The 19,053-nt window shown below is 39.7% G+C and overlaps 1 protein-coding gene across 8 annotated transcripts in view; it reads right to left on the reverse strand.

Annotated features, from left to right (window-relative positions):
- Window positions 1-19,053, reverse strand: part of TSPAN12 (tetraspanin 12) — a 46,517-nt gene that overhangs the window by 22,783 nt on the left and 4,681 nt on the right. For 7 of the 8 annotated variants that reach the window (XM_027679123.1, XM_027679116.1, XM_027679117.1 and 4 more), the window contains 2 exons: window positions 10,114-10,196; window positions 9,357-9,492 (listed from right to left, as the gene is read on the reverse strand). In XM_027679123.1, coding sequence (XP_027534924.1) covers window positions 9,357-9,492; window positions 10,114-10,196 — 219 coding nt within the window. Of the gene's footprint in view, window positions 1-9,356; window positions 9,493-10,113; window positions 10,197-14,961; window positions 15,051-17,589; window positions 17,595-19,053 lie in introns of all 8 variants that reach the window. The other variant, XM_027679119.1, reaches the window with a different exon arrangement.

The following is a 19,053-nucleotide window of genomic DNA, read 5'->3' on the forward strand; positions in this document are numbered from 1 at the left end:
CTGGAGTATATAGTACATAAAGCAAATGCCAGAAGATTTTAAGAGGGTTATGCATAGCATTTCCCAATGGCTAACAGTCTGAGAGCATCAGCCTTGCTCTTTGGAGATGCAAGCCATCCAGGCATCTGTTTACCCCTGGGAAACGGGTAATGACCATCACCATTGGATCACCAACGGGAACCAGAATCTTTGTGTGCAAAATCTAACAAATTCTTCCTGTTTTGATAACTTACAAGCTATGGTTCCCTTTATTTTTGTTACAGTTTACAAGTAACAAGGTTATTTTAATGATTAATACAGCTATCCCTTACTAAATGGAGCAAACACTCATTAAATGGAGTCAGACAAATTGCATGGAAAACTGAAATCCTCTGTTTATCCACTCCAGCAGCGCAAACTTACCCCCGCCTCCCTCTTCCTTCCACCCCCCCCAGCTCTGCCCTATAGGGATTAACAGTTCATTAGTCATTTTGATTTTCAATTTGGTTTACTTGCTTGACAACATAGAAATTTATGAGAGACGCAGTCACAAGTCAACAAGGAAATGGGAGGAAACCATCAACTTGCAACATAAGCTACTGAATGTCATCCAGTTCATGATCATACATCTCTATTTTAGATTTGGTTCCCCAGATCACAAAATTTTATCAAAATGTCTTACAGCCTGTGATCTTTGCAAAGTCCAAGTTTTATATACATAGTTACCACTTTTTTGAAAATCTTTATAGCTAATTTTCAATTTTTTTTTTAAGGCAATGAACATTTTAGGTTTTTAAGATATGAATATAAGTTCTTTTTAATAAGTCCTTGGCTTTTTTAAAAACTAAGCAAAATTATTTATAAATAGTTTGAACTTCGTTCACAGCCTTGATTCTTCTGTGGAATATTAATGACCTGTTTTAAATTTTTACTTTAATGGTTAATCTTTGCTTATAATAGTAAACAGGTATTATTTTGGAAATAAGCAAATGCATACTTCACACAATTATCAGGATTTATTTGCTAAAGGTTCAATTACCTCGTGTCATTGAACTGCCAAGGAGTAAGGATCATTTCAAGGTCACGGTAAAGTACTGAACAGAACACAGGTAAAGAGACATTAGACCATGTTTCCTCAAGGCTTACAATATTCTCTTTCCTTTTCTTCTTCCCTTATTTCATAGGATTTATATTAAAACTTAGAGTTTCCCATTCCACACAGATTTTCAAAACACAGCTTCCTTCATTTCTCTACCCCCTTTATTTTCTCCCAAGGAAATTAAATACTATAAAAATGCTTCTTTAGTCAAGCAAATCCTTCTCGCTTGTAAAACAGATCGACATGGCGCTGCTACACGCAATAACTCTGCCTCGGCATGCCCCAAAACACTTAAAGCAATCACCATTTTGAGTGAAGAAATGCTCTTATATCTAAAATGCACACAACCAAGTGTCTCCATGGTTAAACAGTCAAAAGAACAAGATTAAGCAAGAAAAAAAATTAATTTACCTGACAGGACATCCACTCCATACTCAGTTTGTGGCAACAAGAATTCAGCTGAACCACAGAATCAAGTCATGCCCCACCAGTAGGACTGGGCTGCATTTTAGACAAGACACAGAGATTTGGTTGAGCTTTCTGGAGCCACTTACTCATTTACTCCTTCCTTGCTCTTAGGGACTTACCCATTCTCTATGTCCTTCAGTAGAGGAAAAAAAACAGGGCAAACAAGGAATGAAAAAAGAGGACCTGGAAAGGACAGAGCTGAAAAAAGAGCACGACAGCAGCAGGACTCAGCAGCACTCAACTTTTCTCAGTCAAGATGCAGCATCACTCATTCCCATCCTGGCTGGTATCATTCACAGCTCTTTCCCCTCAGCAACCCCAATCCCTTGAACCTACTGTCCTATCAGTCCCTGTCTTTTCAATAGTTTCCTGGTACATACATCCATCACTTCACCAACCTTTTATTACTATCTCCCTTTCTCTTTTCACCAGGGAGCATCATTCCAGAGCCCTTTTCAGCTCTGGTGCTGTTTCAGTCTCTTCTACTGTCCTAGGTATCTATGACTTTCAAGAACTTGGAAGGAGGAAGCAATATTAACAGTGTAACAAGTGGGAATTAGGGGGGAAACAGGAACAAGGAAGATCACAGAATATGGCGAGCTGGAAGGGACCCACAAGGATCATCAAGTTCAACTCTTGGCCCTGCACAGGACCATCCCCAAGAGTCATACCATGTGCCTGAGAGTATCATCCAAACACTTCTTGAACTCTGCCAGGCTTGGTGCTGTGACCACTTCTCTGGGGGGCCTGTTCCAGCACCCAATCATCCTCTGGGTGATTTTCTAATATCCAACAAAAATGTCCCGACACAACTTCAGGCCATTTCCTTGGGTCCTGTCACTGGTCAACATAGAAAAGAGATCACTGCCTGCCCCTCACAAGGAAGTCGTAGACTGCAATGAGGTCTCCCCTTAGTCTCCTCTTCTCCAGGTTGAACAGACCAAGTGACCTCAGTCACTCTTCATATGGATTCCCCTCAAGGCCCTTCACCATCTTTGTTGCCCTCCTCTGGATGCTCCCCAATAGCTTAATGTCTTTCCTATACTGCAGTGACCAAAACTGCACACAATATTCAAGGTGAGGCCACACCAGTGCGGAGTAGAGTGGGACAATCACCTCCCTCGACCAGCTGGCATTACTTTGCCTGATGCCCCCCAGGACATGGTTGGCCCTCCTGGTTGCCAGGGCACTGCTGACTCATATTCAACTTGTTGTCGACCAGGACCCCCAGGTCCCTTTCCATGGCACTGCTTTCCAGCATCTCATTCCCCAGTCTGTACATACATCCAGGATTGCCCCATCTTAGGTGCAGAATCTGACACTTCTCTCTGAAGAACTTCATACGGTTGGTGATTGCCCAGTCCTCTGATTTGTCAAAGTCTTTCTGCAGGGCCTCCCAGCCTTTGAAGGAGTCAACAGCTCCCCCCAGTTTTGTGTCATCTGCAAACTTGCTCAGTATCCCTTCCAGTCCTGCATCCAAGTCATTTATGAAGATGTTGAAGAGCACAGGGCCTAAGATGGAGCCCTGTGGAACCCCACTAGTGACAGGTCACCAGTCTGATGTTACCCCATTCACTCTTACCCTCTGTGCTCCACTCATGAGCCAATTGCTCACCCACCGCATGATGTGTTTATCCAGCTCTGTGCTGGACAGTTTGTCCAGATGATACTGTGAGAGACAGTATTGAAAGCTTTACTGAAATTCAAAACGATTACATCAGCTGGCTTCCCTTGATCAAATAGGTGGGTTACCTTGTCATAAAAGGAAATCAGTATTTATTAGGACTGATAAGCAGAACTTCTCTGGCTGTGAATAGTGACTGCATTGTCTTTCAGGTGTTTTTCAATAATTCCCAGAATAATCTTCTCCATAACTTTACCGGGCACAGAAGTGGGATTGACAGGCATGCAGTTTCCAGAGTCCTCTTTCTTGCCCTTCCTGAGAATTGGGACAACGTTCGCCAGCTTCCAGTCAGGTGGGACCTCTCCGGATTACCAAGACCATTCAAAAAATCATCGAGAGAGGTTGTGCAACGACAGCCAGCTCTCTGGATGAGTCCCATCAAGCCCTACAGATTTGTACGGATCCAGCTGAAGATAAGAGCAACAAGGCATGCTCCAAAAGTTTTGGGTCATGAGGCAAAACGCAGTGACACCTAGTCAAACACTCAGAATATAACTCTCCAAGAACAGACAAAGTAGCCAGCTCCATCAGGTGAGCCTAGAAATACAGCATGCAGTGAAAAGTGTGGCACAGAAGTCCAGGCAGCACGTTTCATGCTGAAAACATACTGGAACCATAAAATGACTGCTGTCAACACATGTCTACCTTTTATCTCAGCACTGTGCCTCTTTCCAAAAGGATGAGCAAGTGGCTCTTTACTACCACAGAAATCCACAAAACCAAAAAATTGATGGTCTCCTAACGACACTATCCAACCTTGCTGTCCTAAGTCAATGGCATTTCCCTGAATTGCCCTCAAGGGGCCAGACAGTTCTTGCTACTTCAAGCTGCTAGATAACTGCACCAAATAGTGCTGCGCTGCTTCTGCTCTGGCTCAACGTGGCCAAGTGTTCAAGACCAAGTGCCTGGGTGAAAGAAGCAGATCATCAACACAAGCACAGCAAACATTTGGATTTAAGCCAAGTATTTGCAAGAAGACCTGGACACTCCCAGCAGCTCAATTCCTGTCATGCTCTCCCACTCCAACACTCCCCCATGCTGCTCAGATATGCAGCTACTCTTGCTTGCTGTTCGTTCAGCAGGCAGCACCTTTCATCCCCACACACCTCTCAATAACCCATATGGCCAGGCAACTTGTGTCTTTCCTCTGTAAGCTCCCTCCTAGATAAGGAAATTAGTCACTATTTCAAAGCATTGGCCTTAGAAAAAGTATTTTAAGGACGTACACAGTACAGATTTATTTACGCTGGAGAAGGCAAGGTCAACCAAATGCACCTCATGCTTGCTTACACAGGCAGACAGAGGATCCCAGGATCAATATACTCCACTCCACAGTGCTGGGAGCCCTGCAGAATGCACCTGTTCCTGCAAAGCCTGGCTTAGCTCTCTGGCGACACTGTGGCATCACCAAAATCCATTTCAATATCTAACAACTTGTTTGAACCTTAAAACTTCTGACCTAAACAGGAAAGAAGCTTACCCTCTATCACATTTCAAGGGAAAAATATGTCTAATAATGATTAGTACAGGCATCTTCTCAGGCAGTTTACCTTTGAAAGTTAGAAATATGCAAAGAACAAAAATAATCTATTTTCTTGAGAAAATCGCTCATATTTGAAACTACTTGGGTATAATAAAAATTGACACACTTTAAGTCTATTTTCTCTTACCAGTGGAACATTAAACAAGTAGCCTTTCAGAATGCAAGTTAAATGTTCAGCCCCTTAAGTTACCCACCGACTATCTGAACTTGAGTTTTAGCACAGTACTGTGCTAAAAATATAACAGTATTATAAACACATTTAAGCGAGTCTCTCAAATAAGGCAGGACAACCTGTCCTGTGAACCTCTGTCTTCCTCCCACTCACACCACATTTGTAAATTAGCAGTTGATAAAAGGTACAAAATATGAAAATGAACTCAGTCTCTGTCCTGCTTAATTCTAAACTGCATGGGTTTACACCAAGTATGTTTGTCAGTTATTTCTTCCCTTTGAATGCTTGGTGGCTAAATAATGAAGAAATACTTCTGGCTGATAAATAACAATTCCAGTGCCAAATGTTAGTACAAGGTATTGGAGCAGCTGTGACTGTGGTAAAAGTCTACAGGGATCAGAACAAATATCCTTTATTACCACAGAGCAAATAACCTATACTATGTATTACTGCAGAAATACATGCTGCCACATAAAAAAAAAACACAACAAAATTAATTATCACTAAACTCTCATACTAATTCATGCCAACCATAGTCATAAGTACTGCAGAATAGCTGGTGCTGTGTTACTGCAGAACAGTTAACGTTTCACACAGAGTAAGAATGCCTTCTAGGAAGACATTAACAGTTATTGGTATCTTGCAACATAACAGATGTCCAAATTTAATAAACCCTCTCACCTCTGCATCCACATGGACTGAAATGGGTATACGGGTGTAGAATAATTTGCCCCGAGTGGTGACCCAGTCAGTAGTAACTATCTTGTCACTCTTTAGATAGAAGTTACAGAAACTACTAGTACAATGATGGTTTGGCTGTGTTTCAACTTTATAGACAAGTTAGTCTGCCAAGGTCTGATTTATAACCAGGTTCTGCCATGACAAAATTAATAAGCTATTTGACCACACACCAACAGGGTCTAAAAATGTTTAGCTTCGAGGAATATTTATTACTTTATGATTAAAAACTTTATGATAAAAATCAGTAACAGGATTTGTCCTACTGACCATCAAATATTTCTAACAGTTTTTCCCTTTGTGAAAACATGCAGACAAATTTGAATCCTATGTCGTTTAAATGCTGCAATTACAGACAAGTCATAGTTATAAATACCAGAACTTCCAATGAAAACTCCAGCCAGGAAGTATTTTCCAGTGGGATTTTCATGAGGCTCTTCTTTTCAAGAAACAGAGTTTACTCCTGTTATTTTAATAAAACAAGAACTTAAAAAAAAAAAAAAATCACATCCTTAAGGTTAATATTCCTAAAGAATATATGCACTTTTTTAGGGTTTGGTTTTGTTTTTTTTAGTTAGGCAATGTGCACAGACTTTAAAAACAATCCAAAAGGGACAGAGCCTGAGAACGAAGGAGGCAAAAAATTATTCTGGATTTGAAAAAAACCAATCCTGTTGAAAGAACCGTAGCAAGCACCATAAAACCTGAGTGGTTTCCCACCCCTGGTCTTTATATACATTCAAGTCAGTGACTTGGAAGAGCTCAGATTTTCCACTTTGGGCTGGCATCGCATCCACTTCTACATGGGGATGTTGGTCAATCACACAAAAAAATTATAGACTGTTAAGAGACACAAGGGCTCTTCAGACGAACTACCCTCAGGACTACATATTCCTGAAGTAATTAAAATTAAATGATCATACCTTTAAAATGCTGGTTCTACAAACAATCCGTAAGACTGAGGTGTTACATTTTCTTACTATCAAGCTAAGCAAACATTAGTTCAATTTATATTTATGCCCCATGTGAAGAAGGGAAGGTTTCAGGCATTTAATTGAAAGACAAAATTTCAAAAATAAATGAAAATAATTATGTATTCAGATGTATTAAAAATACATAACACCATAATATATGTATCTATTGCCCTTATGCTTTATAAGGTTTTCCAAAATCCAATTCAATTAACAGCATCAGCACTAGCAATTAGCATGCTGCCAGGAATGTCAGGACTTGCATCTAAATATCTCTGCATGCCATCATCACGGCTGTTCATGTACTTCAAAAAGAAGATTAAAAGCATGACTGAAGAGGTTGTTAATGTTTTACATGAAGGTTCTTTTCTTTTAGTTCATCTGGTTGAACAAAAGCTCATTTTATTGATCCATCACTTTTCTGATTAGTCTGATGAATGAAGCATTGACTTATGTCTGCACACTTCTGTATGCTATAACACGACTGCATTCATTTAACAATTAATCAAAGACAGTGACATACTCAGGAAGATATCATTTAGTTTTGCTTATCGGTTTGCTTAGCAAGAGCAAATCTCAAGCTCCCAAAAATAAAATATTGCAACACAAAATGATAAAAATGTCTTGTTTTGATTTAGTATCACTTCACTGCCTAAACACACTTCAAATAATTTATTTCCAGATGGCACTAAAAACTATAAATGATTTCTTCTTTTCCCTTGCAGCATGAATAAACGGAAGGTCAAAACCAGTTTTAACGTCATTTATTCTTGAATTAGTTAGTTTTTTCCAAACCTTATAACAAAACCATTTTTTTTACCCAAGATACTATGTTGTATTGGTATATATCATATAGTTGGTTTTGCCTTTTAATTAATTTTAATTTGTATTAAAAACTATCGCCCCTATAAAATAAAAGACACATTATGAAAGTAATCTTATAACCTTGCCTAAGGTTTAATAAGTTTACCATATTTTAATACTTTCACTATTTAGATGAAATAAAAATATGTACAGAGCCCTTTTAAGTATGTAAGAAAGACTACTGGAGAAATAATTATAGGGTATGAAATTACATTAATCCATTATTATTACGCACCTGCCTATAACTATGTAACTGTTTTACAACTTGTTCCCATTGACTTGAACACTGCAAGGTTAAGATCTAGAAATAAACAATGCATGACTATTCTGTTACTATAACATATTCAGATTTAAACAAGAGTTTTTCCCAGCTATATAGTTTTGAAACAATAATTTTCATATTGTATACAAGCTTAACGAATATCCAAAAGCAGAAACAGCATTTGCCCTCTTGCAATTGAGGAACACTTCTGCTGCAGACATTCAGCTGGAAATGTCAAATAAAGCCTAATCCAACCCTCTCAAATTAAAAAAAAGACATTTTAATACAAAACTCCAGTACAGTTTTACAACTGTTTTATCTGCCCTTAGAATATTTCCTATTAGATAAAAGCAAAAGTTGCATAAATCTCAGCCAACTTCTCACAGGGTTTTATGGCCACTTTGTTCAAAATGTGTGAGGTCTAGGTATCAGACACTTAAGCCTGCACAGATCCACAAGAAAAATTCAACTGTATGCACTTTGCTAGAACCCAACACACACTGCAGAAGCCCAACTCTACTTGTATAAGACCTTGGATATTTTCAAGAGCTGAAGGATTTTACCTGTCCACTTTCTTCTACTGCAACTATGGTAGTTAAGTCTGATACACCGCTTTCACACCACTGCTCCCACTCTCTTGGGCTTACAGACTGCTTCGAATTCTGCTTACCTTCATGTTAGAAGACAAAGCCCAATTCTGCAAAGAGCTACCAGCTACATTTCTAATAAGCATAAAATTACATGGCCCTCCTTAATCTCAGTATTGCCAACAGTCTAAAAATTTTAACTCTAAGCCTCTAAAATTTGTGCACACTTGATGGGCTTTTGGTTGAGTGTGAGTTTTTTGGTTTGTTTTTTTGTTGACTGGTCCTTTTATTGTCCTCAAATTCACTGACTTCCAGATGGAGAAAATGGTGTTTGGTTCCCTTGACAATCAAAGTCTTATCACAGTTAAACTGTATATAGAGCCTTGTGCGGGAGAGACTACTGCTTTTCAGCTGCTGTCAGCTCAGTTATGTAGTCTCCAGTTGAAGGAAAAAGTTGGGTACCTGGAATTTATTTTTAAACTTGCTCACAACCAAACGCAAGTGCAAAATTCCACATCCACATAAGAGAAGGCAAAGTTTCTGAACTAACTTTTATCAGCTACAAATGCTGTTACTTTACACACATAATCAACTGTGGTAATAAAGCAAAGTCTAGGTTAGATAGTTATTGCACAGCTATGAGTTAAAACAGTAGCATAAGGGTTTATTTCAGAGTTCTCTGATTCAAGTTCCTATAATTACTAGTATTTAAGAGTTTGAGTTTTTTTTTCCCTTCAGCAACTTCTCTACTAAATGAAGTGAATTTTTGCAACTGAGACACTGCTTGTCTTTCAGTCATAGCATAATGCAGTCTAGGCAATAAATTCTTTCCTTCTGTGTGCTTTGCAATTACAATTCCTCACCAATACCATAACTCAATATGGTAATAAAAAATAATCAGTATTTATCTAATGCCTGTGGATTAAAACCTTTCTTACACTCTTGAAATGAAGTAGAAGTTAGCTGGTTTTAGAAGTTATGAAACGTACCCAGACAAGGAGCAACAGATTTCTTTTCACTGTTCCACAGTACCCCAGCATTCCAACTATGATGAGGAAACAGCAGACTGCAATCATAACCGGGTGGACCACAGGAAAGTAAGTCAAAATGACAGCTTCCTCCACCCTAAAACCAATCAGAACCATAATCAAAAAAAAGCACAATCACACAAAAATTATACAGAAGAAAAACATAGTATAGCCATTAAAAAGTAGCAGATGTGTTCTTTCCAGCACCTTATACATTTCACAGCAATCTCTTCTACGTGGTTTTAAAGTCAAATGCTGCATTCAGGTACCAGAAAGTAATGCATTGTCCAAAATCTCTCTAGAGCAAAGGCAGTCTTCCTGTCCTGCACTTGCACAGTAGGCAGCACAATGAGGCCCTGTTTCATCACTAGGGCTCATAAGCCCTGCTGTAATAAAGCTAACAGAATTCCTAAATCTCTGGACTGAATAAAGTATCCAAAACTAAACGGTAATACGATATGGTTACATGCTGTCAAAGGGCCAAAAATTGATCCCTGTCAGAAGAGAAAGGCACAGGACTGAAGTTCTACCTTTCTTCCTTTTCTAATTTCAACTGATGCCAGATTGGTGGCAAAAATACACTTTTCAACAAAACAATAGCTTAACTGAAGGCTTCTTAACTCTACAAATCCTAATTAGGAAACTTGCCATACAGAATAACAACATATACCCCCAATCAATCAGCCTCACAGATTAACAGATTTAACTAAAGCTTTACCTTGTTTCTGCAGTTAAAGTGAGAACATTATTCAGGTAGTCTCTCATCCAAGCAGAAACACCTAATACGCTGATGGACATCAACTAAAAAGAAAAGATTAAGTTATTTGTCATGCATTTAAAACAAACTGCAAGCTCATTCATAATTTAAGTAGAGGATCAGTCATCACTAACATCTTTCATGCATCGATTTATCTGAACAGCATCTTGCCCCCAAAACTATACTGCTACATGCTTAGAGCTGGTTTGTTACTTAAGTATTAGGGAGTATTAAGTAGAATATTCTCTTCCAGTATGCAAAATTAATGTCTGGAATACCTTCTCTTTCACCCAGTGATGTCCTGCTGGCTCCTGTCCCACCACTGCATTACCTACCACAGAAACAACAGGGAGGGTTTATGCTGTGACTCTTTCAGGGCTCACATGTGATACCCATCTGCATGAAACCATGAAGCCATGCTCAGGTACATAGCTAGCAAAGAAAAACTGGAAGCCCCATACAGGATACAACAGTACTCACAAATCTCTCCTGTGTGTCAATGTATCTTGGGGATAAATGTAGAAGAATCTGATTCTCTCACTCATTCAGACTGAGTCACACCATGAATGCTGTGTCTCAGTTTCCTGAACCATAAAATGACAATAAAACTCACTATGCTTCAATTTTAAACACCACATCATCAAAGCATCTGGGGGGTACCTGACCTGTCAGGCACTTCAGAGGCATAAAGCCACTACACTCTTTCCAAGACTGCTCCACAGCATGTAAATCCCCGAGACTGAACCCACCTAGAACTGCCACCACCTCAGCAGACACAGATTTCTGTCACGTGATAACATTGTACAATTCAGCACACCTGGGGCTCTGGCCACTGATTTTCCTGAGAAGTCAAACCTGAACATGTTCAGAACCTGCCATGCTGTGACAGCACCAGCTCTGATGATGCTGTAGCAGAGGTACTGCAAGAGGACAAGGCACTCTTCACTCAATCTCACATGGGCACCTAAACTTGAACCACAGCTCAGGGCTTGAACCTAAAAGACACAGGACCTGAGAAGCATAGTCTAGCTGACAGAGGGAGACCTAAGCATGCTGATTCTTCTGAATACTACTGTGTTTGTGCATTGCATAGGGGTATGACAGGACACCTCAGCATTATACTTACAGTTTCTTAAATCAGTTAGAAGTGCTAATCTCACCTGTTGCCTTCAACATCTACCTTCCCCTATGCCCTCGTATTTCCCTGAAGCTGTTATGAAGAATAAGTTAACTGGCTCAAGTCTAACACAGGAAAAGTCACTCTGTGTCCTTAGCAGCTCCTTTGCCCGCAGCATGCCCACAGCAGGCTATTTCTGACTTCAAAATTTCACAAGAAGTCCCAGTAGCTAGCCCACAGCTTCTTCCTGCTTCTCAGATCTGATGCACAAAGTACGGGCACTGCCTTGGTTCTGGGTGCTGCCAGCAAGAGGCCTGGGTGCTTGGCATGCTGCAAGTATAGTCCGGAAAGCTAATGTGTGCTACAAGTCTACTGTGTTCACCCATCTTCTTTATGCTCTGTGGGGTCTGTTTGGGCTGGTGGAACAGTAAAGAACATTTTCTGTTGTGTTATTTGCAGGAAGCTGCAAGAACAAGGAAAAGATGATGACTGAAATCTTGTCCTAGATAAATTCCTCAACAACTAGCTATCTCCTTGGAAGAAAGCATTAGGCAAACATATGACACAAGCAGCTAAAAACATGAGAGATAAAGAAGACTACATGGTGACAGCCAACCTTCTTATGGTCAAAAAGCAACACAAAACATTTTTAACCCTCCACATCTCACTGCAAGGCCTGTTGATACACACAGAAAAGCATTAGTCCACACTTCCACTCTATGACAAAATACTTAGGATAAATGTAGTTACTTCACTTTATAACCACCTTCAGCAAACAGCACAGGAATTACACTAACACCAGCAGCACAACTCAGCCCAGGCACTGAGTAGGCAGGAACAGTAACAACCTCCCCAAAACTTTGGTGTGCATCCAAACCTACCAGCAAAGAACAGCAGGCACATCACTGCAATTCACTGCCATGTGATTTTCAAAGAGTCGAGAACAGGGGGGCAAGGTCCTGATTACAGTTCTTTTTGGTTCATTTGAAGGATGATAAAAGGTGGCCCCAAAAATCTGGCAGCCCCTACTTCAGCCATTGTTTGGTAACTAACTCATGGGTAAAATAGAGTTAGAAATCTGTATCAAGCAATCAGATGAAAGAACACAAGTTTATGACAAATAAACTACTAAGATAATTCTCACATTAGCAGTTACATCATTTCACCAAAAAGTTTTCATTCAAGCTCCTCTGATGACAGCCAGTCTGCTGTGCTGTACACATAATGTGATAGTATGCAGTAAAACATGTTTTATTTGTTGCAGCTGGCTGCACAAGTCACTGTGGGTTTAATTCTGAACTGTCACAGTATGTTATATAGCAGTCAACATGATACTGAAGAGTTTACAAAACTGCCTGCTGTCACACTCTATTTTAAACATATTTTCACATTGATTAAACAAAGGTAATAAATTATATTTTTATATATGAGCAGTATGCACACAATAATATATTAAATTTTAAAATTAATTGCTAACATGAAGTTTTTAAAGCTACTAGGGCTTTCTCACACAACTTAATTACAATATCCAACAATAGACTCAAACTATTTGATTGTCCTTGGAACTCTCTTCCATAATTTATGCGTCAAAATGAAAATATAAAATCATCTATTATTCATTAAGTATATATTTTAAGCCATTATTGTGAAAGTCCTACTTACAGTGTCTTTCAGGCCATACCTAAACTGGAAAATAAATCTGCATTTTCAATTAATAAATGAACATGGATTTCTGTCTTTAAGGGAGCAAGACCAATGGCTGTTGCTGTTTGCACACCTGCGTTCATCCTTTCATCATTTTTTTCATTCAAATATTCTAACACCCTCCTTTTTGACAATGCAGGTTGTTGTGCTCAGACTTGAGAAGGGTTTTTTTTAAATTATTAAATTGGAAGAAAGATTAAAAGCATCTTCCATACTAAAAATCACACACCATTCTTTTTATTCTAACAGATGGGATATACAACTTCAGGCCATGCTCTGGTACCCATAACAAAATGCTGACTAGCAGCACTACAGAGCAACTTGCTTTGCATGAAAAGGTTTCCAGCTCCAAGGAAATTACTTCCAAGATATGACAACATTAATCAGAATATATCCTTTTATTTCAATTAAAAAAAAAAAAAAACTGAGAAAATTTTCCAGTTAAAATTGATTTGGGTAACCTGAGCTGTGACTTATCAAAGGGGAGGGGGGGATAAATCACTACAAGGTCATGAACAGAGTACATTGCAATGCTTTCACAGGATTTTCACAATTAGGTTCAATATTCAGATCACTGAACAAACACAGATAACTCAGATCCCCGGATAAACAGAGAACTACATTTTTTTGGGACAGAGGATAAGGGCAGAGGAGGGTGGGACAAGAGGTCTTGTTTTTCTGTATTACCTGGCAAAAGCATTTAAATGTTTAGAGAATAAATAGCATACAAAAAAGGAAAATCCCTGACTCCCTATTAATGCACTATTTATTCTACAGACATGCCAACATCTAGTTTTACCTAAGCTTCCTACAAGGTTATGCCTTGGTCCCCTCCCACTTGCAAACAGCTGAAGCACATTCGTATTTGCACTTTGAATCCAGTTTGCTTGCACAGCTGCAACAGTAAGTTAACCTGCTCCACGTTTGGCAAGGCCTGGAACTTGCACACGTTGCAATAAGGCAACTGCTGGAGCACCGACAGGCTGGTGATGGGTCACCCTCCTGGGGCACATGAGCAAGTTTTCCAGCAGCTAGCTGTTCAAGGCTCCTAGAGCAAGCACAGCAGAAAGAAAGAGCCCAAATATGCAAACAGGTTGAGGTACAGTTCTGTTGTGTGTCAGACCCACAACAACTTCTGAGCTGTGTACCACAAGTGTACATTAAAAGCAAAGCGGGAAAAAGAAGTGCATGCGTGTTTTCATCCACCCTCTCTGTGACTACCCAAGCACTGCACTTCTTGTTAGGACGTAACTTGTGCCACTCTTCCCTCAAAAGTAAGCATCTCACTGACAAGAGATCTCTTGCCTTTGGGGAGGCAGAGGCATGTGCTGCTCATCAAGGGTAATTCACAGCAATGCTCAGAGGTCAAGTGTCCCAATCATATCACAAGTCACACATCACCATCAAGCTGATATGCCTTCCCATACACACAATACAATCTTAATTTTGTTTCTGTAAGAGCTTGCTTTTATTCACAGACGGTAGTCAATCTCCCAGATGCAGGCAAATTACTTCAAAACCCAGCATACATATATATATATATATGCAACTGGAAAAGGGAAAAAAACTGTGTATTTCCTATGATCCACATGACTACACATCACAGTGTTGTGGGTTTATCAATTAAGTTTTCTGTTTTACACGTCAATACACACGAGTACACAAAGATGACTAAAATGAACCTGCATTTTTAAATAAATCACACATTCCCTGTCCCCTATGGGACAGTTTAATTTTGTGCATTTTTATAGGAATGTGGGAAATAGCTACATGATATTTAAAAATTTATTCCTATGAGCCTTGTCTAGTGTCTACCACAGACTCTTGAGATGACAGAGAATCTTCATGGTACAGATGTAGTGCCTGGAGATTCATGAATAATTGGGTAGCTAACTTCTACAGAAAGACATGTGAATTTAAAGGAAAAAAATACACAAGTATCTACAGTCCAAATGGACCTTCCCAGTTTGCTGAAGATCATGGTTTACCAGTATAAGCATAAAGTTGGAAGTTTTTTCTTCCCCTTGAACTATGAGCTCCAATTTTGTCAGCAGAGGTTCGTGCATCATCCTCAAGGCTGAAGCAATGAGTTCCACAGAGTTAGTTGTGAAGATTACCTAAAAAATGTCTGTGGTTCTCAGATTTCTGAATGCCAATTAAAAGCACATTAATGTAATTTCTAACATTGGGATGGGGTGTGGGTTTATTTTTTCCTTTCCATTAGCATATCAAGCCACTCTTTTTCAGGACAGTTTTGCAGAAACTCATCTACCAAATTCACTGTTGACATGCCACTCTGGGTGAGACATACCAGCTATAAAGATACATGGCATAAAAGGTTATATAGGGGAAGATACAAAGTTGATTTATGGCTGAACTCTACTTTGTTAGGACATGGTCTGGTAATGGAATGATGTTATATAAATAATGCAGACTAAAGACACCAGAAAGTAAAAGGTTTCTCAAATACCAGAATTAAAAATATTTCTGGTCCTTAAAACTCCTCCTATAGCTTCCTCTGTTGAATGCATTCCTTTAAAAAGACACCATATTCCCACAGAAACCACAGTTATTTTGTTTATACAAAGAACGCTAAGAAAATCAGGTTTCAATTACACAGGTCTAAACTGCAGTCTCTAAAATCAGAGTATATTAGCCTAGGATGAACTCCTTGTTTACAGTGCTACAGGTACCCATCCAGGCAGTGTTTGTTTCAATGGATATTATTTATAATTTAAACTTAAAACATTGTCCTGAACTCTATTCATTCCAAGTATCTACAAACCCCATCAATGAGAGTGGAAGTTGAAAAGCAACAGAAACAACCTCTATGCAGAATCTGGTTCCACAGAAGGGAGGAAAGACTGATTTCTTTCTCGTGTTACAGCAGATTTGAAATTTAAGCAAAAAAATTACAAGATTAAATACACTCATTTCAAGCTGGAAAAACCAGAAAATACAACATCACTGCTTCCAACCATCCTTACTACTTCCTTGCACGACACTCATCTTCCCTTGCTCTGAATTCTCAAGTGGTGCACATAGGCAAAACTAGAAGATTTAAGTGTGCAAAGCACTCAGAACAAATGGAAAACTAACTGGAAGCTTGCTCCTCTTTCATTTTATGTGATTTTTTTTCCCATTTGTTCACAAACAGAAATTCAGGATAGATGCAAATCGATTTCCACTACCTGCCAGAAGTGTTTATTGGCTGCAACCACAAGACTGAAATTAGATGGTACTGTTCGCGTGAAGGAAAACTTAAACACTGCTCAACTGAAACAGCATATCCCCAGGCAGTGGCAACATCACTGGCTTGGCTCAAACATCTACTGACACTATTAATCATCGGTTAAGAGATCTTTACCACCCATGACACAGTCATCTGCAACTTACAACCTTGATTTGTCCAAGGCACTACAGTACAGTCATCCTCAATTACAAGCAACACAACAGCAGCTGCTCCAGCCTCACGTGCTTACCAGAAAAAAAAAAAGTTGGCAGTTTTCTCAAGAGAAAGTCTATACAGACTTTTCCTGCACTTTTCCTGCAAAGTCACTTTGCTGTTTTTTTACAAAATGAGAAAACTGACAAAATAATTGCACTGCTTTTACTTGCTTTCACTATCACTATCTGGTTCACCTATTTCAAGTATTTCTAACTTTTTTTAAAGAACACATTTGGTTGAGCTGCAAAGAAAAGTCGAACAGACCTGTACCTCTCAAAGCTATTGCTTTGCTTAATCCCCTACTTTAAGCAGCCAGGAGACTGAATTTTCCCTGTATTCAGCACCATTTGCTAGTTCCTGTACTACCACAATCCCCAAGGGCTACTTGTACTCAGCATCTCCTGTGTTATGCCTGTGCCATTATTACAGGTTGACCACCTTCTGCCACTGAGGATCTGTCCAAGCACAAATGCTTGCAAAGGTGGTTTAACTGGGAAAGAGACCACAGTGAAGTACAGGAGAACAATGGCAGCATTGCAAAGTATGGCAAAAAGGCCTTCTGTGAGGACAAGTTACACAGTGCTCAAAATTAATGAAAATGCTCATGTTACATCCATGACTGCTACTGAGCAGAAACAGTGTCAGGACCTTGCCAATATAGTTAAGCCCCACCAGAAGGAAAGACCCTGTAGTCTCAAACTGCATAACATATATTTGTAGAGCTATGAAAACTAAATTTCCCCAAGTCACGACACACACTATCTAGATATAATAAAGACCAGTATTGCCACTAAGAACAGAAAAATAGGAAGCAGTAGGAACAGGTCTTCTCTCAAGCACCACTAAGATAATCTGCTTAGCTAAGCACTAAGTCTTGACCACGAAACACCAAATCATGCATTTTTGGAGGTCCCCTCTTTTTATTAGGCTGTCCAGAATGTAATATACTGCAAATAGCAGTGTTACAGAGTGTAAGATGAAGTACCTGCAGAATAAAGTTGGATTTCTCAGTCTCGTAAATTACACTAACAAGTGATGCCCATCTATACGTGAGGATTGCAGAACAAAACCAATGTTAACCTCAAGATTTAGTCTGAAGGATATTCCTTCACCAGGGCACTGTCAAGAAAACCCTTATGAAATTAGAAAACCAAGGAAGTCCTGAAACTGGAACTTCCCCTGCTCTAAAAGAGACATCTTGCAGTTAGATGCATGATTCAACTGACCTTGAAAACAGCTTCCAGAAGGGTATCATCAGGCCTATTATCAGGGTCAGTCACTTAATCAACAACAATTAGAGCACTGACAACAGATTTATTTCCACCTCAGAAGAAAAAAAACTTTCAAGATCTGCTGCAAGTTGCAGCTCCCAAAGTACTCATCTACTCACATCCACAAAACCAGAGCTCTTCTGGAGCAGTAAGGGCAGTACATCCATCGGTCCATTATAAAACAGGATGAACCACTACAACAGAGCCTTGGGCTTTCAGTTGATTGCTTATGAATTATTTACAGCTAAGCAGACTTTAGGTCAAAAATGACAGAAAGCATTATAAACAACACTTCCTGCCTGCCTCCCTCTCACGCACACACAGGTACATCACAGCTCATCAGCTGAGCAGAGTAAAAGAAGTTTCTTTCCAAACAGCACACAGCTGTACACTTTCAAGCAACGCTCTGGAGAAGCTACAAGGATGGCAGCAGCCTGACTGATAAAGTTCTGTCATACCTCTGCTTCCGTAGGCTCCAAAAGCAACCAAATTATGAAGACAACAGCGTGTTGCAGCAACCATTTGCATCTTCAGTTTTTCAGCAGTATTCATGATCAGATTACCCAGTTCTGTTACATTATCTTAAGGAGCTTCACATGTACTAATCTGTCCTCACCACGCTGGCAATGACAAATGTTGCAGTCCCATCATACACACACTGGGACAGCTGCACACAGGACACGCTTTGAAGCTTACTTCAGATGTTCTCTTTTAAGAGCCTGACAGTTAAACCTTACTAGACAGTGACTACTGGCTCTTGCACAGTTTTATTCAGGACTTCAAAAGCTTCAAGCCCAGCTTGGAGAAGAAAGCAGTCCTTTTCTCAAAACGTGTGGTTACACATACTGCTGAACACCATCACAGCGAAACAAGAAGAGAATGTCACCTTATTCCAGCCAGGACCCATAATCAAACCATGATTTTAAAAAGTCAAAGAACGTGGCTTGCACATCTTCACTGTTTTCAGCCGAACACTGATAACTGACACAGCCACTGGGCATGTTATCAACAGGCTTGAAGTCACTTCATAGAATCATAGAATCAACTGGGTTGGAAAAGACCTCTGAGATCATCAAGTCCAACCCCTGATCCAACACTGTCGTGGTTACTAGATCATGGCACTAAGTGCCACATCCAGTCTCATCTTAAATACCTCCAGGGACAGTGAATCCACCACCTCCCTAGGCAGCCCATTCCAATTTCTGATCACTCTGTAAAGAATTTCTTCCTCATGTCCAACCTCAACCTCCCCTGGCACAGCTTAAGACCATGCCCTCTTGTCCTACTGCTGGTTGCCTGGGAGAAGAGACCGACACCCACCTGGTTACAACCTCCTGTCAGGGAGTTGTAGAGAGTGATGA

Source organism: Neopelma chrysocephalum, unplaced genomic scaffold (genome assembly GCF_003984885.1).
Source record: "Neopelma chrysocephalum unplaced genomic scaffold, ASM398488v2 Primary Assembly neopelma1_45, whole genome shotgun sequence".
Taxonomy (NCBI): Eukaryota; Metazoa; Chordata; class Aves; order Passeriformes; family Pipridae; genus Neopelma; species Neopelma chrysocephalum.